The 23,786-nt window shown below is 42.0% G+C and overlaps 1 protein-coding gene across 2 annotated transcripts in view; it reads left to right on the plus strand.

Moving 5' to 3' along the window:
- LOC117461003 (uncharacterized) overlaps positions 1-23,786 on the plus strand; it is a 37,981-nt gene extending 14,195 nt beyond the window's left edge. For both annotated transcript variants that reach the window (XM_071205871.1, XM_071205870.1), the window contains exons 9-11: positions 4,940-4,993; positions 9,482-9,634; positions 21,791-23,786. In XM_071205871.1, coding sequence (XP_071061972.1) covers positions 4,940-4,993; positions 9,482-9,634; positions 21,791-21,964 — 381 coding nt within the window. In that variant the 3' untranslated portion in view covers positions 21,965-23,786. The remainder of the gene's footprint in view (positions 1-4,939; positions 4,994-9,481; positions 9,635-21,790) is intronic.

The following is a 23,786-nucleotide window of genomic DNA, read 5'->3' on the forward strand; positions in this document are numbered from 1 at the left end:
GTGTGTGTGTGTGTGTGTGTGTGTGTGTGTGGGTGTGTGTGTTTGTGTGTGTGTGTGTGTGTGTGTGTGTGTGTGTGTGTGTGTGTGTGTGTGTGTGTGTGTGTGTGTGTGTGTGTGTGTGTGTGTGTGTGTGTGTACACACATGCACATGCACGTACATGGGGGAGGTGGGCTGTCATGTGCATCAGTAAAATGCAACGTCTCGGTCCACAGTTTCTGACATGTCATTTGTCTTCATACTCCTTTTGGTGTCATCAAGACCGAAACGCAAACAGCACATATTAGGTGTGTGCTTTATTTTGCTGTATGCATGCACACACAGGCATACACACATCTATGGGCAAGGTTGGACATATTTGCTTTTGGCTATCAGCCATGTGAAAGGTCTGATGGAAATTGAGCTTAAGGATGGGAGTGAAGTAGAAGCCAGTCATTTTCTTTCTCTCTCTCCCAGACTGGGACTTCGCAGAATGAACATACCCTCTTCTCTTTCCTTCCTCTCCTGTCATATACACACACCCTCACTCATTGTTGTGCTATTTATCTCTCCCTATGGACTATAGCTATTCACAACTAAACTCTGTATAAAGTTGTGTGCTTCCTCTGCCACCTTTTTAGCAGGGTGCCAGAGTGCTTCCATTTGCCTGTATTTTTTCAGTTTGTTCTTTCAAACTCAGCCAAGCTTTGAAATTGTGTTTAATGTATAAGCCAAAGAAACATACCGGTATGAGGCATATTTGAGTTTCCTGTTCCTGCCTAGAGAATGTGGTTATTTGTGCTAAATAACAGTTAATTTTAGAATAGCAAAAGTGGTAGGACTACTTTGTTCTTTGCCAAAAAGCATTTGTCTTTCTCTGTTGGAGATTAAGCTCTTTGTCTGATGACTGCAGTTTGGGCTTGTACAGTGACCACCAACTGGCGGCCCGCGGGCCACATCCGGCCTCGTGAGTAAGGTGCAGTACCGGAGTCCAACAGAGAGGCAGCAGCTGCGGGACAGTAGACTGCGTACTGCGAAATCTTCCTTCCCCTGAAGAAGAAGAAGTGATCCATCATCCTTCGTTGTGAAGAGTCTGGTTAATGCGCTCTGCACCACAGCAGTAGCCCCGCTGCGACAGAGTCCAACAGAGAGGCTGGAGCTGCGGGACAGTAGCCTAGAAGCAGGGTTGGGTTGTAACGGAATACATAACGGCGTTACGTAATCAGAATACAAAAATCAAGTAGGCTAACTGTATTCAGCTGGCGTTACATTTGAAAAACGAGTAATCTGATTACAGTTACTTTCGTAAACCTGAAGTGAATACATTTTGGAATACTTATTGGAGGAAAAGTTTCCTCACAAAATGTAATATTCATTACCGGAAGAACTGTGTGCACACTGCACAGCGCTGTAGCAGGTCTGTGAGCGAGAGAGAGATGCAGCGTGTCTGTGAGGCCCCACCCCCGCATGCAGATGAGAGAGAGATCTCTTTTCAAATATATTGAAAGTTAGAAATGGAGATGGTTAGATAAAATGTGCAAGATAACGTTTATGTATCATTTCTTTATTGTCGAAATGATGACATTTCATAACGGGATGAAATCAAAGTGAATGGCCTGCTACTGCTGAATGCATGGGGCAAGTGACTGGAAAAAGTTTCAAAAGTTATTACATCATTTCAGATAATAATAATAATAATAAATAATGATAATTCATTCTATTTAGGGGCGCCTTTCAAAGCACCCAAGGACACCTTACAATGCATAACATATTCCAAGGAAAGGTTTTAAGACGGTACAAAGAATGCAGTCCGGGTGACGTTTTTTCTCTGGGGTGCAGGTGAGAGGGAGCTGTCCAGAATGACACCAAGATGTTGTGTTTGTGCTCTTGATAAGCCATTAAAACAGTAAAATACGTGTCTCCTGTTCACCAAAACATACCCATCTGTTATGGAAAAAGAAAGTATTCCAAAAGTAATCTGAATACTATTTATAAAATTCTGGGCTATATAAAAATCGCTGGCCCGCGATAGTGTCTATTGGTTACATTTCGGCCCTTGGACAAATGTAGTTGGTGATCTCTGGGCTTGTACATTCAGTCCAATTATGTAGTTTGAGCAAATGAGTTATTGCATTTGCCAACATATCTGGCTGTTATATTATTATCTCCATAGTTATTCTGGAAAAATAACTGTATAGCATGATGGAAACGATATATCACAAAATAGATAGTTGTGCGTCTTCTCCAAATAAATCCCTAAAATACTTGTTTTGTATAGAAGTGCAGGACGAGCAGCATCGTATTTGCTGCCGGACAATTAGGTAGTAATTGTCCCTTTTTTTAAATCTCTTAATCCTATAAATCATTTTTCAAACAAGAACACCAACCATTTGCAGTTTTTTCTTTGCTTTTTGTCATTGTGAGTAATAAGTGTTTGGGTTTTGGACCATTGGTTGATCTAAACAATCAGCTTAAACAAGTTTTCAGCAATTAATGTAATCCTAACTTCAAAGACTAGCCATAAAATCATGTTTTAAAAAAAAAGGTTTATCAATCTTTTTTTATTAAACGTACATGTTGCCTGAATTTTTAGCAAAAGTGCTTTGTGACAACTATGCGGGCTTCAGAGTCTACAGTCTTCTCAAGTCACTGTCAAACACACAGACATATACCACACACCCCATCATCATCATCATCACCCCTCACCACTAAGAATTCACATGCCACATAGCAGACAGACAGACGGCCTCCTCTGGCAGCCATTGACGTGTCTGTTCAGAGTAGTCGCACGCAGATGATGGTTAGTTACTCTTCTGGTCGTTGTCACTCTTGTTTGCTTTCATGTAATTCCTTGAATATTTCTATTCTTCAATTTAGCTCACGATGGAGCTTGTACTTTCCAATGTTGCTTGACAGAACTGTTAGCTTTGACATCCCAAGGATTTATTTACTTAAGTTTAGATGTCCCTGTGTGTGCATGTGTTTTTGTGTGGTGTGCATGTGTGTGTGTCTGTGAGTGTGTTTGTGCATGTGTGTATGGGTTTCTGTGTGTTGGAGATACGGTTTGCCCTCGCTTGTAAAGTGATTTGTCTTTCTCCTGTCACTGCTGTGCGCTCTGGTAAAATCATTCTGTTAAACACAATTGCCTGGAGATCACACACACACACACACACACACACACACACACACACACACACACACACACACACACAACAAATTGCCATTATCAATGAGTGGCTTCCAGGATTGTTGCTTTTTTAAATCTGTAAGAGGTCTTTAAATAAAGAGGGCAGCATGTATGTATAGTCTTTACAATGTGTGTTTGTCTTTACAGTGCACTGTTGTTGTTGTTCATGGACCAGTCTTGAATTGTTTATTAAGATCCTTTTTGTGCCCTTCTAATTTTCACACTTTTTCCCTCGTAGTCCCCCTCTCTTCCCCTTATCTCCTCGCGAATATTAATCTTGTTGTTGTTTAGAGCGTGAAGCGGTTTAAAAATCTCTGAATCTTTAATCACTAGCCCCCGGGTTGACCAGTGTAGTTAGGAAGCAGTACAGTTGGAGATGATATATTGGTTATCATTGCTCCCAGATATCTCTTCTTCTATTTTTGTAGCTCCAAAATGGCCTGTCTTATCAGTTGTTTAAAACCCATACAGACCTTTATTCTTATCTGTTATATCTAGTGCCCAGCAGTGTGTGTGTGTGTGTGTGTGTGTGTGTGTGTGTGTGTGTGTGTTAGGTTGTGTGTGATACAGTGAAAGTCAAGTAGATAATTCTGACGCTGGACATGAATCTATTAATCATCAACTGGAATTAGGTGTTTTTGTTTGTGTATTTTTAATCAGTCATTAATTAATTTAATACAATGGGTTTTCAGAAGATAATTGGTCCAGCAATCAATCAACTGACTCCCTGACATCCTCATTTACACACTCTTAATGAGATAATCTCAATTAACCTGGCACTCCCTGGCAACTGACCTCTTTATCGCCACCGGAAGCAAACAGGCTTAATGAAAAGACGAGAGAACTCCAAAGAACGTGAGGGAAAAGAAAACGAGGAAGCTCTCCAGCTAATAAGTCTGCCTTAACAAGAAGCAAGTGCTGCTTGTTGTGTTCACTGCTGTGTGTAGCTTTGTTGTAGTGTGTGACTATGCAGCAGTGTGTCAGTGCGTGCACAGATACGTGCATGTCTTTTATTCTTGCCCTTCACCATGGGTGATTGGCTAACAGTCGCCTCCAACCTGAAGTTGACAAAAATCAATACATCATCACCTCGGGCCTCACAAACACACAAAAACACACACCAACCACAACCACAGCATCCACAAGGAGAGAGGCAGAGCAAAACAAACACACAGCCTCAAGTCCAGGTCTGCTTTCTGTAATAGAAACTTCCCACAGGAACCGACCCAGACAGTGATGCTCGATGGCAAAGGTCACCTCAAATTAAACTCATTTTAGACCTCAAGGAGAGGGACGGGGATGGAAGATAAGAGGGGTCAGGCTGGTATTTAAGTTTATTATGCATCCTTTAGAGTTATACCGGTTTTAAGAATAGATGATATGTTAATGAATGTAAATGGATTAAAAGGGCTATCGAACAGAGCAGCCAAAGTGACTATTGACTGTACGATAAGCACTGGTGATGAGTGTGTCTATCGACAGCCATGTCTGTTGTCTTGTTTGGTATCGAAGTGCTGTGTATGGGACACTGACCTCATAGACACTTATCAAATCCTTTGATCACTCTTGATTGATCGCACTTTCTGGGAGATGCACACACTTTGTGCAATAACGACATGTTTGCCTGTACGTTCATGTCAAGGCTATATTTATGAATATGTACTGATGAATGTGTTAAACCTTTAATGTTATTATGTGTATGATGATATTGTCTGATGATTGTTACATGTTATTGACTCTCTCTCTCTTTGTTTCTCTGTCTTTCTCTGCTTCAGGTGGCAGTAGATGTGTTGGAGGGTCTCCTGGAAGAGGACGATGAAGTCGTCCAGGTAAGCAATGAAATAATTATGGCCCAGCTGTTTTGCCTAGTAAAGAAATGTGGTGATAAGCTTTTATTCATATTTCTTATTTTGTTTGAAAAGGCAGAGTTTACTGCCCCTGAAAGTCAACTCAGAAATCAGAACTGAAGCAGTTTGTCAATCCGTTATTTTTATCAAATGTTTTGATTAATTGGTGTGGTATTTCCGGCCTGTCTATCTCTAGCCTGAATGGTGGCTGACAAGGCCAAACAAGCGCAGCATTTTATATCAGTTGGTCTGGTATTATGCAAACAAATAGCAAGTAAGCTACATCCATGAAGACATAGCAAAGAACCATTACTGTAGGGATGAAAGAGTGGATGAGGTTGATGCAGCTGTGCGGTGACTATAGAAACAAGTCTCAAATCTGCATGTCAAATTAAACGTGAACAACTTCAAGCTCTTAGCAACTGCTTCTACAGCTTCATCAATTTGCCTTAGTGATTATCCAGAGTTAAAGGAAACAAAAGATCACACCTAGCAAGAAAGGTGTTAATACGAACCCAGTGTCAGACCTACTTCAGTCCGACTATCAGGCTAATGTTTCCAGACCAATTGACGACTCTTGAGCAAACTGTGTTTTGGTGATGTGTGTGTGACTTGCCCAGGCACAGGACTAACGGCCCGTCCACACAGCGGCGTGCGTTGTCGCTTGCCGGCGGGCATGTCTGAAGCTAGACCAACAACCAATCACCTGAATCTCCCGCCCCGGACACACAAGCAGCGGTTTGATTGGCTAGAGCTTGTACTGGCATATGATTCGATTGGCTGACGCTTCCATCGAAGCTTCAAAAGTTGAACATTGCTCAACTTTTGCAGCGAGCAAAGCTACGCTTCGCTCCCACAATGCAGTTCGGCGAAGCGTGACATCATCCCATTCAAAGTGAATGGGCTGAAGTGTTGAAGCTTCAACGCAAGCCGCTGTGTGAACGGGCCGTAAGTGACGCCTTTGTTATCCCCTTGCAGGCATTCTCATTATTATAAGACAGTATGGATACTTGTGGGAAGGAGCAAACTTCAACCTGTTCACTAAGTTGCTTCTGCTAAGCCACTGTTTATGTGTGTGCGCACAAAGAAATGTGCACACACCCTTGCATTACTGCTTATTAAAGAGTGATGTAAATGGCAGTACTTTCTGCGCTTTAGTAGGAAGTTTATGCTGTCACTGTCAGTGTGCTCAAATCCCCACTGTCAGTGGCAGATTAAGTGAAGGTGTACCACTGAGTGTCAGATAGAGGAGAACAGCAGTCTCTCTCTCTCTCTCTCTTCCTCCCCCACTCCCCCTCAGGCTCAGCCTCCCACACACACCCCTCAGCTGACAGATTGAGAGCAGTCATCGGGGCGCTGCACTTTCAAACTCACTCCAGAGACTGACACAGCTGTGACACTTGATTTGAGCTGGCCCATAGCCAATCACATATGCATACAGTCACCGCTTGGAATGGTCAGATAGTGTTTTGTCAGATTGTACCACTGGTTTTATGCTGGAGACATACTAGTGATGTCAGGAGTGTATGATGGACACATTTGCCTGCTCCCCCCCTCCTCTCCCCCTCTCTCTTCCCTCTTTTGTCTTACTCTCTTTCTTATTTCCTCTCTTAAGTGCAGGAGATAAATTGTTAGCTCTCGCCTCCGACTTCTTGCTCTTGCGTATCTCAAAGTTGGAGCCTTACTTATAAATTGTTAAGTCTGCACAAACAACTCAGCTGGTTCCTTGCAAATCTTGTTTCAAAGGTATTCAGTTGATTCATGATGCTTTTGTTCTTCCTTCAGCGGCACCATATGGGAACTAAGATGTGCCTTCCCTTTAAAAAGACAATAGCCTCAGTGATTTGATTGACAGACGCAGCGTTTATTTGATTTTGTGTGCTTCTGTGTGGGGTTGTGGTAGGGTAGAGTGAATCCCCTAAAGTTCTTAATTAGCTAACTTTCTCATGTTTTAATTTTGTGTGGATGCACAAGCCACCTTACCACATACACAACTGTTTGTGGTAAACCAGCTTTAAAGAAACATTGGTTTCTCGTTATTAAGGAAGTTCAAATGTGTAAGTGACCTTATTTCACCCTTTCTTAATGTATGCATATTTAAACAACACATTTTCGTGAGGTTCTGCATTCACAGAAAATGTTTTAGTGACATAAATGTCCTACTGCTGGTTCTGCAACATTACTACATTTATCCAGTGCTGCTGCTGTTCTGATAAGTATGGCTGCAGGGGGTAGCCTCCCACTCGGCATGCTCAGTGGCAATTCTGAATTCAGTGTGGTATGCTTGATGTGTTTGTTAGCTAAATGGTTGATTTGGCAGAGGTACAGGTCCCTTCTGCCTCTGCCCTCAATGAATAATGCAAATATTTGTGTCTTGGTGCTTGAGGAACAGTGGGTGGTGAGTGAACTTTGGCCTTCGATGAGAGGCACACACACACACACACACACACACACACACACACACACACACACACACACACACACACACACACACACACACACACACACACACACACACACATCTCCATTTCACTGAGAGTTGAACATGATTGATTTTAGAGGTGAAAGAACAAGCATGACACAGAGTATGTAATTATGTGGGTGAAATAAGAGGTTTGATTACAGAAAAGGCAAGATTATTGTGCTGTTTTTCAGCCTACTAACTAGTTAACATTCTGCCTCCGCGCTGTTTGAGCTCTGTGGAGCAGGGTTAGTGTTATGATTATTTCAAAATGTGCTAGTTTTGAGTTTGTTTTACATCATTTCAGAGAGACAGCAAGCGCATTTCGTGGCATTTGCTGGCAGTGGCAAGTACTTCCGGCAACTGCCACAGAGGCCGCTACTCTGTGGTATCTGTGGCAAGTACTTCCGGCATATGCCACAGATGCCACAACTTGCCGAGGCATCTGCCGCTGCTCAACGGGAGTTGCCACAAGATGCCAGAGTAAGAGAAGGTTTACTGTAGCTGCCACTCGTCTTCCGTGGCAAATGCTGCTATTTAAACCCGTATTTATCGTGTAAAATGTCGCTGTTTAGGCATGACTTTATCAAACTGATCTGTACACAGGACTGATGATCTGTACACAGGGTTGGGTTGTAACGGAATACATGTAACGGCGTTACGTAATCAGAATACAAAAACCAAGTAGCCTAACTGTATTCAGCTCGCGTTACATTTGAAAAACAACTAATCTGATTACAGTTACTTTCGTAAATCTGAAGTGAATACATTTTGGAATACTTATTGGAATTATTGGTGGAAAAGTTTCCTCACAAAATGTAATATTCATTACAGGCAGAACTGTGTGCACAGTGCAGCAGCATGTCTGTGAGGCCCCGCCCCCGCACGCAGATGAGAGAGAGATCTCTTTTTAAATATTGAAAGTTAGAAACGGAGATGGTTCGATAAAACGGCAAGATAACGTTTATGTAGTATTTATTTATTTATTGTCGAAATGATGACATTTCATAACGGGATAAAATCAAAGTGAATGGCCTGCTGCTGCTGAAGGCATGGGGCAAATATAACTGTCCTTTGCCTAATTTATAAAGTAAACCTTAGCATCTCACTAGCAGTGGCAACTGCAATCAGTTACAGCTGCCCTAAGTCTGTAGCCAAGTCTAATAACACCAGTGTACACGTTGCTGTGTCAATACAGATATTTATTTGTTAATTATTTGTCTTTACTAGTCATACACCTGGTTTATCGTAGCAAGCAGTGGAAACTCCCCTCAAGAAGCGACAATTGCCAAGGGCGTTGCAACCCTCACTTGCCAATATTTCATCATAGCAAACCATGCTCCAAGTAAAATTGAATAGAAATGATAATGTATAATCTTTTTGAAAAATAGAGATCGCACATCAGTCCTGTGTACAGATCAGTTCGATAAAGTCATGCCTCAACAGCGACATTTTACACGATAAATACGGGTTTAAATAGCAGCATTTGCCACGGAAGGCGAGTGGCAGCTACAGTAAACCTTCTCTGGCATCTTGTGGCAACTCCCGTTGAGCAGCGGCAGATGCCTCGGCAAGTTGTGGATTATGCCGGAAGTACTTGCCACAGATGCCACGGAGTAGTGGCCTCTGTGGCAGATGCCGGAAGTACTTTCCACTGCCTGCAGATGCCACGAAATGAGCGAGGCCCTACTGTAATTTCATGAGGTGCTAAAATAAGATAAATCAGCCAGTTAAAAGGTTGGTATCTCCCAACTCTACAAGGTGCTCTGTTGAATTGAGTCATGTATGTAGCCAAGGGTTGTTCTTTTGCAACAGAACAGGCTAAAATATTACGAAATATTTGCAAATACATTGAGCTAAGAAAAACTATTGATGAATACAGAGAACTGGTAACAGCCTTTGAGCAGGCGCCCAGGTAACAGAAATGTGTTTATGGGCCCTGGGCCCCTGCCCCTGTCTCTGTGCCTCACGTCCCCCATAACCCGCCTCTCTTTCTCTGTACCTCCCAGGTGTGGTATCTCTCCGGCTGGGTGTGCTACCTCCAGCTGGAGAAAGCCAAAGAACTGCAGGAAAGAGAGGGAAGAGAAGTGACTGAGGAGGAGACAGAGGAGTGGAAGGCATTGCAGGAGGTGGCCAGATCGTACCTGACCAATGCTAAGAAGGTAATGCATGTCATCCAATCTGCCAACGAAACCAACGATTGTTTGTTTTTAATGATGCAGATACAGTAAACTGTAGTTCATCTGATACATATGAATACAACTGAATTTTTTACCATTATTGACCATGTATTAAGTACTTTACTTGAATACACAATTGAGACATTAATACTTTACTTGAGTTTTTCCTTTTCAGGATAATTTGTAGTTCTATTACATTAGATTTCAGAGGAACTGTTAGTAATATTTTACTTCAGTACATTTGTCCGAGAGCCATATGTACTATTTTCTATGGAAGACCTAGATACTTTTAAATGCAGCACTTTAACTCGTTATGTAGTATTCTCAAAAGGCGGTATTGCTACTTTTACCTCAATCACTGCACATAGAAACTGTGGACACAAATAGTAACATCCATTACACTGTCACAATAGGTAATACTCCTGAGAACAATTTATTGTCAGAGAAGGAGAACATGCAGTACTGTTAACATGAGAGGGTTCTAACTAAGCTCCATTGTTACCACAGAAATGTCTTTAAGCACAATCTCAAAGAGGTTTAAATATACCCCTGTCTCTCTCCCATTCCCCCTTGCTTGCACACACGCACGCACGCGCACACACACACACACACACAGAATTTGGTGTGTCTCATTCATTCTGTCATTCTGTCAAGGAGCAATGCCACTATGGGGCCGTGATTCATGTTAGTCTAAAATCCAATAGGCTTGTAAATCAGACAGTGCAGACTGAGGGATGGCAGGCCCCACCCATCTTTTTTTCTTCCCTTTCCCCCCCTGCCACATTGTGTTCCCCTACTGATGAGAAGGGGCAGCAGAGTGGCAATATATTGATGTCTGTTTCTCTGGCCAGCAGTGTAGTGACAAGCCTGTCTAACCAGCATCCAGTGGGAATGTCCACAACTGACACGGGAGTGAGGTGGGCTTTCAGCTGCCAAGAGGGAGAATGGAAGAAACTGTGGGGAAGAAAAATAATAGCACAGAGCGCTTGTAGATTTGAGTTTGCAAGCTTTGTTGTGAGTCTTAAGAAAGAATGAAAAAAAACAACTAGAAAAAGCTGGACTTGAGAAATAGGCACAATTAAGTAGCTAATCATTTTTGCACAGAGAGAAAGAATCCAAAGGAATAAAAAGGTGAAAGACTGACAAAAGCATTGGGTGAGCCGTCAGAGCGTGACAAGGAAACAGCAGAGCTTTTTCTTTGTTGAGTGAGTAAAGCAACAGGCTCAGAATAATGTGAGTGTTAAATGCACAAAGACCTTGAAAAGGTGAAGTGGAATGTGGAAAAGAAAACAGCCCCACTCATGGTTCACTTAATTTCTAATTTCTCCGCTTTCACTCATGTGTGTGCATCTATACATCATGCAGTTGCGATTCTCTCTTGTTTATATCAGAGCTTTGTTTCTGAGCGTCACTGAGTGTTAATTATTAACGATGAGTCAGTCTTCTAGTTAAAATAGGCTCCAACATGTAAATGAGGCCTCAAAGCCCAACGGCTTGTTTTGGCGCCAGTCCACTTCTCTGCATACTTTAGTGTGTGTGTGTGTGTGTGTGTGTGTGTGTGTGTGTGTGTGTGTGTGTGTGTGTGTGTGTGTGTGTGTGTGTGTGTGTGTGTGTGTGTGTGTGTGTGTGTGTGTTGTGTGTGTGTGTGTGTGTGTGTGTGTGTGTGTGTGTGTGTGTGTGTGTGTGTGTGTGTGTGTGTGTGTGTGTGTGTGTGTGTGTGTGTGTGTACTGTGAAAGAGAAAGCATGCGGGTATGCGTAGGAGCACCTTATGTGGATGCACATATTTAATTATGGTTGTGTGTGCCAACTTGCATATCTAATCATTTGTTAAGGAATGTCTTCATTATTCATCTCGTCGGTGATCGATACTTGTGTGCCTCTCTCTCACACACACACACATTTTCAGCTGAGATGCTCGAAAAAGGAATGATGCTTGGATGGCTTGAGAGGACGAGCAAGAAGTGTAAGAGAGGAGCGGAGTGAGAGAATGAGAGGGGGGGCGAGGAAGGGAACAAATTGGATGGTGTGTGTGGGTGTAGTTGGTGAATAGTGGCAAGGGTAAAATCAATAGTAAACCGGACGTGAAATGGAATTTGAGTCTCAGCCAGATAGGGTGCGATTGAAGAAGGATCTGCAGTGTATGCACAGAGGACAGCGTTCTATATGTGTGTAAGCCTGTGTTAGTGTGTGTGAGTGTGTACATGTGCGTGAGTGTGCACAGAGGCAGCTAGGGTAAACGGAGGTCAAAAGCTTTACTTGTTGATGGGGCTGAAAGGGCATCCCATGAGCACAGATTGTGGGTCGGGTTGGTCCAAGGTGTGCTTGTCATGTAATTTTAATGCCTTTCCCTACGAAGGATGTGACTAAAGTGCTAAAGTGTGTGTGTGTGTGTGTGTGTGTGTGTGTGTGTGTGTGTGTGTGTGTGTGTGTGTGTGTGTGTGTGTGTGTGTGTGTGTGTGTGTGTGTGTGTGTGTGTGTGTGGGTGTGTGTGTGTGTGTGTGTGTGTGTGTGTGTGTGTGTGTGTGTGTGTGTGTGTGTGTGTGTGTGTGTGTGTGTGTGTGTGTGTGTGTGTGTGTGTGTGTGTGTGTGTGTGTGCACACGAGAGAGTTTCAGCCCTCTTGAGACTCCAGCAACATGCTCTGCTCACACAGAAGAAAGTCTAATCTCAGCCAGTGTCACGCCCTTGTCAAGAAATATGTGTAGTTTTTCACACAGAGCCAGAGTGAAGTCGGAGCAGGAACATTTATTGGAACACTTTTTATTTTATATAGCTTTTACTAATGAAGAGATGTCCAGTAGTGTTCGGTCTTAAAAAGACTTGGGGAGGTCATGACTCAGGATACAGAGGGACGTTGAAAGGGGGTAAAGCTTTTTGCACTATTCTGTACGTTAGTACATGGAGGCACAATATTAAAAGTATAGAAAGGCTTCTACCTTTTTGATAGGAAGGTAATTTGGATACAAATGTGAAAGTAGTGTGATCGAAGGGAAGTCAAAGACAAAGTGCACAAGGTAATAATAATGGTCAGGAGACAAGCCAGAAGAATGAAGGCTTTAGGAAATTAAATAAAAGGAGAGGTAAAATGAAAGAGGAATTTAATGTGGTGGACAGAATGTGAACAATGATGAAATGATTAGGCTTTCACTACATAACCAGCCTGTCTTTATTCTGAGCTGCAAGAAAGGTTTCTATAAAGAAAGAGGAGTTCGAATCAATTAAGGGATGAAGGGTACATTAGTGCATATTATTACTCTTTTGTCTGATGCATGCTATACAAAAGATAGCATTTACAGATAATCTATGCTGGAACACACTATATTATGCATCCACAGAAATAAAAGACTTGTAGGGTCATACATTAATGAAAGCATAATTTAGATTTTTAAGTTACATGGTGCATTTAAACTTTCTTTCTTACTTTTCCACAAAAAATGGCTATTCCTATCAACCAAGTCTAAAGCCCTTCCAGGCTGCAATATAATGTCCATAAACAGGGTGAGACCTCATTTGGCCCCAGAAGCACTTGCACTCGGTGCATTTTGCAGATTGAGCGAAAGTCATTCGGTTTTGTATTAAAATCCATAGGCCTGTTCAATTCTGTTGCAGAGGATTGGAGCCTTTACTCTCATTATCACAAAGTCAAACTTCCCTGGCTTTTCTCTGCAAGAGTCTTCCCCGTGAATGCTGCCATGTTGATGTATGCCACATCGTGTTTGTAAACTCAGATAACAATCGCATTTAAAGTTTGAAATTGGTTTCCTTGTTTTGAATTATGCCAGTTACCACGTGAACACACAATAGCAAAGGGAAGACCAGATTCATAAGTAGAGAAATACAGTAAGAACAAAAAATCTCCAGGATAAATTGCTTCTGCAACGGGTCCACTCATCTCACATTTTGAGATCAATTACCTTTGACCATGTTTACATCCCTTATGCCAACAGTTTCTCATTGACAGTGTCTGTTTGTCTAATATGTGAAACAGACTTTTTCATTTTGAAACCACATCACATGTGAGTATAAACCAGACTAAAAGTCTACCGCCATGCTTGCGGCTCTTGAGCACTGCAGAGCTTTAGCTAAATGCTAATGTTTACATGCTGATATTTGTGTGTCAGATTTATTGTTGCACTACAGGAGGGTCAGGGGATCATCAAAGTCAGAAGTATTCATGTTCTGGGTAGCTTGAACGTCTGTAAAACATTTCATGGCCATTCATCCAAAAGGTGTTGAGATTTTTCAGTCTGAACAAAAGCAGTGGACCGGCTGACAGATTGACACTGCCACCTCTAGAGCCATGGAGCTAACATGGCTGCAAAAAAAATGTGCGAGTTGTTGCTGAGGACAGAAGTGTCCATGCACCCCTTCGTGTGTAAGTGTAAAATAGTGTGTGCGTTTTCGAGTTGTTCTGGTGGTGGTCAAGTGTGCTTTGGGCTGTGACTTAGGACTCGAAAGTAGAGCAAAGTGGACCATGAAAGAGTTATACAATTACACACACACACCTCCCACTCTAGGCAGCTCTCTGGGCCGTGAAAGTGAGAAGAGAAACATAGGCTGCTGTAAATGAGAAATGCCTGTGTTTTCTTGCGACAGCGGTGCTGATCTCAGCAGCGTTCGGCTCGGAGTGCGTAAAGAATAGCTCCTGTTTGTTTAGCTAGCCGAAAGCATCACAATGAATAATCACATCCTATCCTGCAGGACAATATGCTATTGATTTGTTGGAAATATCACCACGTAGTAATACGATTTCCACTTAGCATTCAGATTCGTAGAACAATGTGTTTTCTTTGTTTTCGAATTCACTTTATTTCTGACACTATTTCTCTTATGCGCATAAAGGACACTCTTAAGACTGTAATGTGCAATAATCCTGAGTATTGAGCTAGGACAAATGTAATGTAAACCCAACTTTTATTCAGACTGCTTGTTGTGAATAAACATCTCCAAGCATTTCTCTCTCTCTGTGTGTGTGTGTGTGTGTGTGTGTGTGTGTGTGTGTGTGTGTGTGTGTGTGTGTGTGTGTGTGTGTGTGTGTGTGTGTGTGTGTGTGTGGGGGTGTGCGTGTGTGTGTGTGTGTGTGTGTGTGTGTGTGTGTGTGTGTGTGTGTGTGTGTGTGTGTGTGTGTGTGTGTGTGTGTGTGTGTGTGTGTGTGTGTGTGTGTGTGTGTGTGTGTGTGTGTGTGTGTGTGTGTGTGTGTGTGTGTGTGTGTGTGTGTGTGTGTGTGTGGCTCTCCCGTGGTATCAGACCCTGTGTCTTGGACCTGGGTCACGCTCTACCTCCCTGGAGCTCAGACCTGGGGAGACGGCATCCACTTAAATACATACACACACACTACAGATTCTTACCCTCCAAATGAGTTCCCATGGGATCGTGTGTCTCCTGTCAGGACCTGCTGTTGCTTAGAGACCAGTCCTGGGGCAAAGCAGTCGCACACACTCTTCTTTACTCTCCTGGCTTCGTTACACTTTTAGTAAGAATGATGGCACTCAGCTGCTTATTGTCCTGAGCTCAAGGGACCGTGTGTGTGTGTGTGTGTGCATGTGTGTTCTGTAATACTAAATGGAATAATATTCATGGAACTTAAAGCCATTCTCTCCCTCCCTCCTTTTCTTCCTAGTTGTATTTCTGAAAAGTAAAGCATAAATTGCTGTTTCAGTCGCCCCCTTTTTATGCACACATAGAAACCCAGTGTTATGCTTTGGTGGTAGCTCCAGTAATTTTATCACCCAACTTCACTTTGAGTTCAGTAATTACACACAAGCAGAGTATTTTACAGAGATAAATTTGCTGGCTGCTTTCAGAACAGAACTTTTTTTTATCTCGCTCTTTCACGGCATATTTCACTGAGATAACGGCTTTGATAGTGTGTGTATGCGTGCACATGTACACCACATAACCATATGTGCTTCAGGATACATTTCCCTGCATGTGTGCGCATGCATGTTGCAGCAGCCAGAGAAAGATAAATGGTCTTTTTGTTTCTTGTGCAGCTGAACGGTGTATCAAATGTGCTGATTTGCCAAATGAAAGACAAAAACTGTTTACCAGTGTTTTGTGAGCCGTGACTGCCTCCGCTGACGGAATGCAGCTGCTGTTGGATATTTCAGGCACTCTAACCAGCACTAGGAGACTTAAAATCTCAGGGCTGCTCACTTCCCTCAACTCCAAGCGGCTGCTTACCGATGCTGTAGTGATGTACTGTTATCTTCGGTGACACAACGGAAGAGCCTCAGGCTGCAGCGACACGAGGACGATCACGGAAACGCACCGAAATCGTTATCAAAAAAGTCTTCCGTCCACACGCAATAGGCACCAGAAACGTGTCCGTCCACACGAGACAGCTCGAACCGCTGGAGACGCTGTAGTACATATGCCGGGCCTGTAAGTGGCGCTGTACTTCTTCCACAAAATATACCAAAAGCAGCAAAGAAGACTTCTCGGCATGCATGGCCATAGATATATATAAACACTAGATGACTCACCCGCGCTGCTGGCCAATGGAGACCGACGTTGCCACTTGGCCGCCATCTTGCTACAGGGAGTTCTCTCATTCATAACATTATGGTTTACTATTTAAATAACCATAGCTTGCTCAATTTTCAACCAATTTTCAAACGGTTTGGTTTTTTATAAACATCAAAGATGTAGTTATGATACTGCATACTTATAATCATGGACTTTCATATGAAAATAACATTAATCAGATAAAGCAATAGCTATACACACACACAAGGTATTTATATTAAATATTTGCCGGTGTATATATTTCCATTTATTTTATTATATTGTTAATATTTAAAATAAATTATAAAATTAAAATACATTTATATTTTATATATAAAAATCGGTCTCATGTTACCACTCTGTAAGCCAAGAGTTGTTAATTTAGCAATGCCTTAGCTTTAAGAACAGGGACACAACTAATGACAATAGCATATGTTGGTATATTATTTAGATATTCACACCTTTATCAGAAGAACCAAACAAACATAAAATGTGCTCACAGACAGGCCAGTTCTGTCTAATTTATCACAATTATTTTTGACATGAGATCTTCATATAGACTGCAGACAGACAGACTGCGGTGATAGAGCATCCGTAGGCTGCACAAAAGTCCGGCATAGTCAGGTACTTCTGTAAACACAAAGCCAGCAAATTCCTGTATCATAATGCAAGATGTTTTTAACAAGCCAAACCACTTGGAAGAAATCATGTGTAACTTAAGTTGTGTTGAAAAGAAAGAGCAGTTCTGCCTCTCCCACTGGTGTAAAGTTGCTGGGTCAACTTTGTAATACTAGGTCTCACTGACAGCCTCTTGTTATTAGCCAGCTAATAAATACAACCACATACACAAAGAAAAGCTGCAATTTCAACATGTCCAAGCATCCTGTATCATAGCCATGCTAATCATGTTTATAATAAACCAAACCGTTTGTAAATCAGTCAAGATTTCAGTGAGTTAAGAGTATTTTTGTGCAGATCACTCACCTTACAACAGCTACCATAACGCGAATCAGAGTAACTGTTAACTGTAGCAAGATGGCGGCCGGTCAGCTACGCTGGAAAATCTCCCATGAGCCATCTAGTGTTTTATATATATCTATGTGCATGGCTGGAGATGGGTCTGTCTGCAGACCGCAGCAAGGAGGCGTTTCCTATAGGGGCGTTTCCTATAGGGGAGTTTCCTAACTTTTTTTATCCAGCTGCTTTTATAAATCCTCGCAGAAGAAGTCATTGTTCTAGTGATGGGAATTCCGGCTCTTCTTGCTGAGCCGGATCATTTGGCTCACCAAGAAGAGCCGGCTCTTTCGGCTCCCAAAGGGCTCTTCAGTTTACCACATATTATACCTTTTAATTAAATAAAATGTAGCGCTGTTTTGACTAATGATTTATATGTGTACAACTATATCACTTAAATTATTCAAGACATCCTTTGTACTAAAGTATTCAAAAGTAAAAATTACATGTTTAATATAAATTATTTGCTGTGGCCAATTGTTTTCATTGCATTTACAGACCCGTGTAACTCTCTGTTACCACCCAATTAATGCATTGACTTGCTTGTAGAACCACGCTACACAAAACAGATGGCAACACCTATAAAAACTATTTAAAAAAAGGGGCTACTGTATCAACCTATATAAAGTATATAAATATAGTTTTTCTCCCTGCAGGAGAGGGGAGTGTGCTTTGAGATCAACTGCTAGGCTGCAGCGGGGAGAAGAGGGGGACAAAAAGTAGGAAGAGAAGTAATCAGAAACCCTCCTTTTTACGCAGCGGTCCAGACATAGGGCATTAGGGCAGGGATATTATTACCTGCTGCTTTAGTTGTTCTGACTGCTAAAATCATCTGTAATTCCTCATTTTAAAGCCGATATTCCGTGGGGTCGGGGGGCTCGGATCCTTGTCACCTTTTTCATGCCTGATGAGTTTGCATCCCTGAAATTAGAAAAGTGCCGGTCAAAGGTCTTCTTTGTTATTTATTGAGCTTGAAAACAAATGAATAACGACTATATTATAATATTAGAATAATACACGGAGGACGGAGCCTCTCTTTTCTCCCCCTCTCCTGTCAGCCCGTCAGTATCCGCGGTCTCATGCAGCTGGCTGATCCAGTAATGAGTGACCCGACAGTAAAAAATAAACATATTTATAATTAGTTTAGGTAGTTTGAGAGGTAATTCAAATAGCTAAGGGTGATGATCTAACTTGAAGTGTGTGTTTTGTTCCGCTCATCGCTCCATCACAGCGGGCGGAGCTGCAGGTTATCATGCAGACCTTCGCGTCTCCTCTCCTGTCCGATTAGACTTCACTCGCGTACATATCCCCGCATTTTTCCACACAAAATTGAAAAAAAAAGTTAACTCGTCTTGACGTGAAGTGATGATGATGCGCGACGTCATCAGCTCGCGCATCACATAAGGTAAACAACACCGTAGAGTGAACGTGTGGAGCTCACACGATGAAAAAATCTAATCCATCTCATTTACCGACGAACATTTCTGCTAAAGACCGGGCAAAGCAGTACCCCGATGTCTTGCATGAAAGTGGGGGGGAACTATTCTGCACCCCGTGCAACTGTGTTGGAGCGTAAGAGAACATCGACGGTGACGACCTACTTTGATTCATTCAAACATTCGAAAATGCTTTCTGTTGCTGCGGACAAGAAAGCCAAACAACTCACGTTCACCGAGGCATCAACCTCCAAAACCCTTTCGAGGGCTACAAGAAACGGAGTGAGTAGCCTACAAGATTGAAGCTGGTCAGATAACGAACGAGTGAGTGTGAGTGTGTGTGTGTGTGTGTGTGTGTGTGTGTGTGTGTGTGTGTGTGTGTGTGTGTGTGTGTGTGTGTGTGTGTGTGTGTGTGTGTGTGTGTGTGTGTGTGTGTGTGTGTGTGTGTGTGTGTGTGTGTGTGTGTGTGTGTGTGTGTGTGTGTGTGTGTGTGTGTGTGTGTGTGTGTGTGTGTGTGTGTGTGTGTGTGTGTGTGTGTGTGTGTGTGTGTGTGTGTGTGTGTGTGTGTGTGTGTGTTTAAAATAGCCCAATTGCTTTTACAATAACTAAACATTGATTGTGTGTAATTGAATAGTAAAGGGGTTTAACGTTAGTGGCAGGTTGTGTGTGAGAGAGAATAAATAAATAAGACAGCCCAATATTTATTTTTTCCGCATATTTCGCAACTTTCCGCATATTTTGCAACTTCCCGCAATTTCACCGCATAAAATCACATAAAACCCCGCATGTTTGATCGCATAATCAAGGATTTTAGCCCGCATAATCAAGGATTTTAGCCCGCATAATCAAGGATTTTAGCCCGCATAATCAAGGATTTTAGCCCGCGTTTTTCTGGAGGGTCTAAATAATGTGCTAATAACGTTATTCTGAGAGTCAGCTGATTATCAAAACAGCGGTCCGGGGTGAAACGCATCAATGACAGCGACCCTCTACCACACAAAATAACATAATTTATACCTACACCTATCATGACAGGGCACCCACAGCCAAGTAGCAATTACAAATGAATTAAGTCGGCACGGCGGCCCGCATTGAAAATGACTTAGGCCTACCTTTGATGATCAAATCACTGAAACAAAGTCCATCCTCCTGTTCTTTTGGATGAAGCACTTCATGGCGAGGTCATGCAGCTGATCCTTTGCCACTTCAATTTATCATTGTAACTCAATCTTGAAAATGACTCGGTTAATAATTTCGCAACGATGTCCTCACTATCACTGAAGTGAGCCATCATGAACGAACTTATGCTAATTATAAATCTATCGATCATAAATCTATCGATTAGATTTATGATTCGAAAATAATAAAAGTAGGGTAGACATGTGGATATTATCCGGCTGAACAAAACGTGCATTTATCTAACAGGTTCGTTTTCCACAGACCTTATTTCGAGCTATTTTCCAAAACCCTATGGAGAAATCCCATTGCTTTCTGTTGAGGGAATCCGAGCGAAGCTTACTTCCGGGTTTTAGGACGCGTCACTGCACCCCTTGCATTGACCTCACAGCGGGCGGAACTTGTCATAAAGTCCGCGAAAATAAAGCCCGCCCATTTAGAGGGAAGATATGATTGGTCAATTGTACTGTCATTTGACATTACTCTCTCATTGAGTTACTCTGTGAATCTACAGAGGGACCAACAAGCCCTCCGGTCTTCACATAACTCGCAGAGATGGCATTTAACCCTTCACATTCCAACAGAAACTGAACAGGCAGATTCGAAGGATTTATTTCTTTGGAAACATTATTTTAAATACAATTAAATCAAGTTATTTTGGTAAAACTAATGAAAAATGTAACAACAAAAAAATATAAAAAATAATATAGACTTTTTTTTTTTTAATGTTTTCAAATATTACACAGAGGGCCTCACAGAGGGCCTAGAGGGCCCTGACGGCTCGCCACTGCTGAGAGTTATTTCCTTCTACATTATGAACGCGCATCTAACCCACGGGACCGCGCTGCCCGGCACGTTCTTGTTACGTGTCCCGACCAATCAGAGCACACTGTGCTCACAGGGAGGGTGGGGCCCGGAGCTATTGGAGCTACAACGAGCCGTTAAAGGCAGAGAGTGAAATTCAGTGAATACACGTAGTTTACAGAGATGCTGTTTGAGAAACCAATGTGAGTTGCGTTTATCTTTACCCATGGATGCACAATAAGAACGGACCCATATCGTCTTACTGCCATCCCACGGAGCTGTAATAATGGATATATTGCACATGTTTGCTGTAATTCATTATCATACTACATGGGCTGTATGATTAAATCTTGTACCGTAAATTTTGTATTAAATAAAGTTAATATTACTTATTATTATTATAAGTATATATTATTATATATGTGTGCAATCATTCTTTCATGCTAAATGAAGCTCTGTTGCTTGGATATCACTCGATCCTGTTACAGCGTAATATAAGTACATAACGATTGATGTGTACATTAGCATAATTACTAGCTAGCCGCTAGCTGCTAACTGCCGCATCATAATAATAATCCAGTACCATGCTGTCATGAACGTGCGGTACTGTTACGTGTACGCAAATTGGTGCTTGATGTGAACGAGCATTTTGGTTAAAGTTGCGCATGCGCTATGAGCGCACATACGGGTACTTCTCAGGCATGCCGGGTAATCTGTGACGTTTCGCTCTCTCAAAAGTTGGGCCATTTTATCATCATGCGCTAATGAGCAACTCTCGAATGAGGCCCCGCCTCCTATGCTGTATCCAGTTCTTATTATACATCCATGGTAATCACGGAGCTGTTTGCCCCCCCAGAGCGTTTCGTCCGCAGATCTACCCACCTTGGGACCTGTTATCGTTTTCTGCGTTTCCGTGTCGGCCTCGTGTGGCCGAACCGTCTATCTGATAGAGAACTGTAACAGATACGACCGTTATCGTCCTCGTGTGGCTGCAGCCTCCGTCAAGAGCTTTTCACTCACCATATCTCATTTCGTGTAATGCCTCTGCAGTATAATTCACTTCATGTTCCCGCTCAACATTTTTGCTGTATAACCTACTTTCTACTTAAAAATGTGCTGGTTTTTTCCACTCTACTTGCCACTCCATTACGCACTTGAATCATCCCTTTTTGTCTTTTTTTCTCTTTCCCCATTTTCTCCAGCTGTACATTAAGCTGCGATGTGATGACCAGCCGATGTCGGAGCATGTGGAACAGCTGCTCGGTGATCTGGGAGGAGAACTAGAGGGAGAGGAGGAAGATCCTTTTTTGGATGAAGACTATGAACCCTGTAGTGATGAGGAGGAGGATGCTGCAGAGGCACCCATGGAACACTGACCACAGCCTCCTTTACTTTTATTCTGTCATTTCCGTCTGCTTCCCTCTAGTGAAATGTTGTAGTGCACTCTCTAAAGTGCCTTTTGTGCTGGTTATCATTTTACACCAGTTTATCAGAGATGGAATTTGAAGTGAGTTTCACAAAAAAAGAGTGGCATTAAAAGCTGCAGTCTTCTAAATCTCTTTCAGTCAGTTGTTTAATGCGTTTGGTGAAATAAGCTCATACTTGACTAATGCTTCCCTTAATCTCCTTGACAGATGTTGATGAAAGAAATTAGTTTTAGAGCTTTACTTCTTACCAGCAGCAAAAGCAAAACACCTCAGAATGCTTTACCTCTTATACACACCCACGCATTGGTTTTTACAAGCAAACACACAGAAACAAAAATGCACAACTTCAGTTTAATTACTTTATCTTTCTTTAATACGATAGCAGCAGTAGTAGCGGTGTTTCCTTCTCAGACTGCAGACAAATGAAATATCTCAACAGGAAGTGGGCTTTATTATAAAACTGTGTCTGCCAACAAACAGTTAATGCTGTCTTTTTTATGTAAGGCTTCTAGTATTGCAAGTTTTTAATGCTATTCAGTTTATTTTCCTGCTTTGGGTTTTTCACCCCTTTTTTGTTCATTGGATTTAACAAGGAAAGACACATACAGTAGAGAGAATTTCACATTAACTTATGCAGCATGTTTCTCTGACTGTTCAAAGTGGCTGGTGGAAGACTCTTTTTTTTCACATTGCAGTATTTAAATTCTCAGACAGGGTAACACCATCAGTAAGTGTAAGGGAACGGCACAATAGTAGACTGATGCTTTTATTTTTCTGTTATGTTTTACAATTCAAGGTTCAAGGCTTTTTATTAGTCATACGTACATACGTGTAGTTATGTCAATGAAAATCTTAGTTCACAGGCTCCTCCAACAGTACAACACAATAAAACAGTAAAAACATTAAAAAAATTGTGAAATGCAATAAGAGTCTATATACAAGTGATTGGAATATGATATATAGATAAATGTGTAAGTTGCAGCCAGATGAATGTTATGGATGTTGTTTCAAAAGTGCAGGTGTTTAATAGTCTTATATGAAGAGCAAGGCTTTTGTACTAGGACAGCTACACAGAAAGATTGACGTTTTAACAATAACATTTTTGAAATATCAACAAGAACAGTAGCTTCAATGCTCCTTGCAAAAATATATTGAACACAAGAGTTGTGGCTTGTCTCAAGCTCTGATATATTTTTGGCGAGTTTTTTTTCTTCATAAACTGACATTTCCTACCCAGATACCTTTTTAGTAGGGAGACCGTGTGTGACTTGCATGCTTTAACACACATATACCACAGAGTCCATGCACCATGCCTGTTAACAAGCGCAACACACCACAGGCACCCACTGCTGCGCGGACCCTTTGAAGAATTTCATAACCGGTAAATGGGAATGTTATCTGAGATCCTGCTCCTGATAGCGCCCCGGCATCAAGCTGAGAGGCCTGTTTGGGAATACAGGGGTTCAGATACCAACATCTGATAATGCGTGTTTGTGTTTAAGGAGCGTAAAAAATAAAGCTCAGGAGAGACAACCGATATGGTTCTGTGTGCGTATATATGCTGCAGAAAATGATAGCTTAATGTGCTATGATGTGTGGTTATTCTCTGACCCGGCTTTGCTCAGAAATATTCTTATACTCTTGTGATGTTTAATGTATGATAATGCACCAGGAGTATGGGCCTAGAGGACTAACTACCTGGAGCGATGCTGTCATCTAGCATTTGGCTTTTTAATTAAAATGTGCTTTGGTGTGTATGTGCGTTTCTACA

Source organism: Pseudochaenichthys georgianus, chromosome 16 (assembly GCF_902827115.2).
Source record: "Pseudochaenichthys georgianus chromosome 16, fPseGeo1.2, whole genome shotgun sequence".
NCBI classification, from domain to species: Eukaryota; Metazoa; Chordata; class Actinopteri; order Perciformes; family Channichthyidae; genus Pseudochaenichthys; species Pseudochaenichthys georgianus.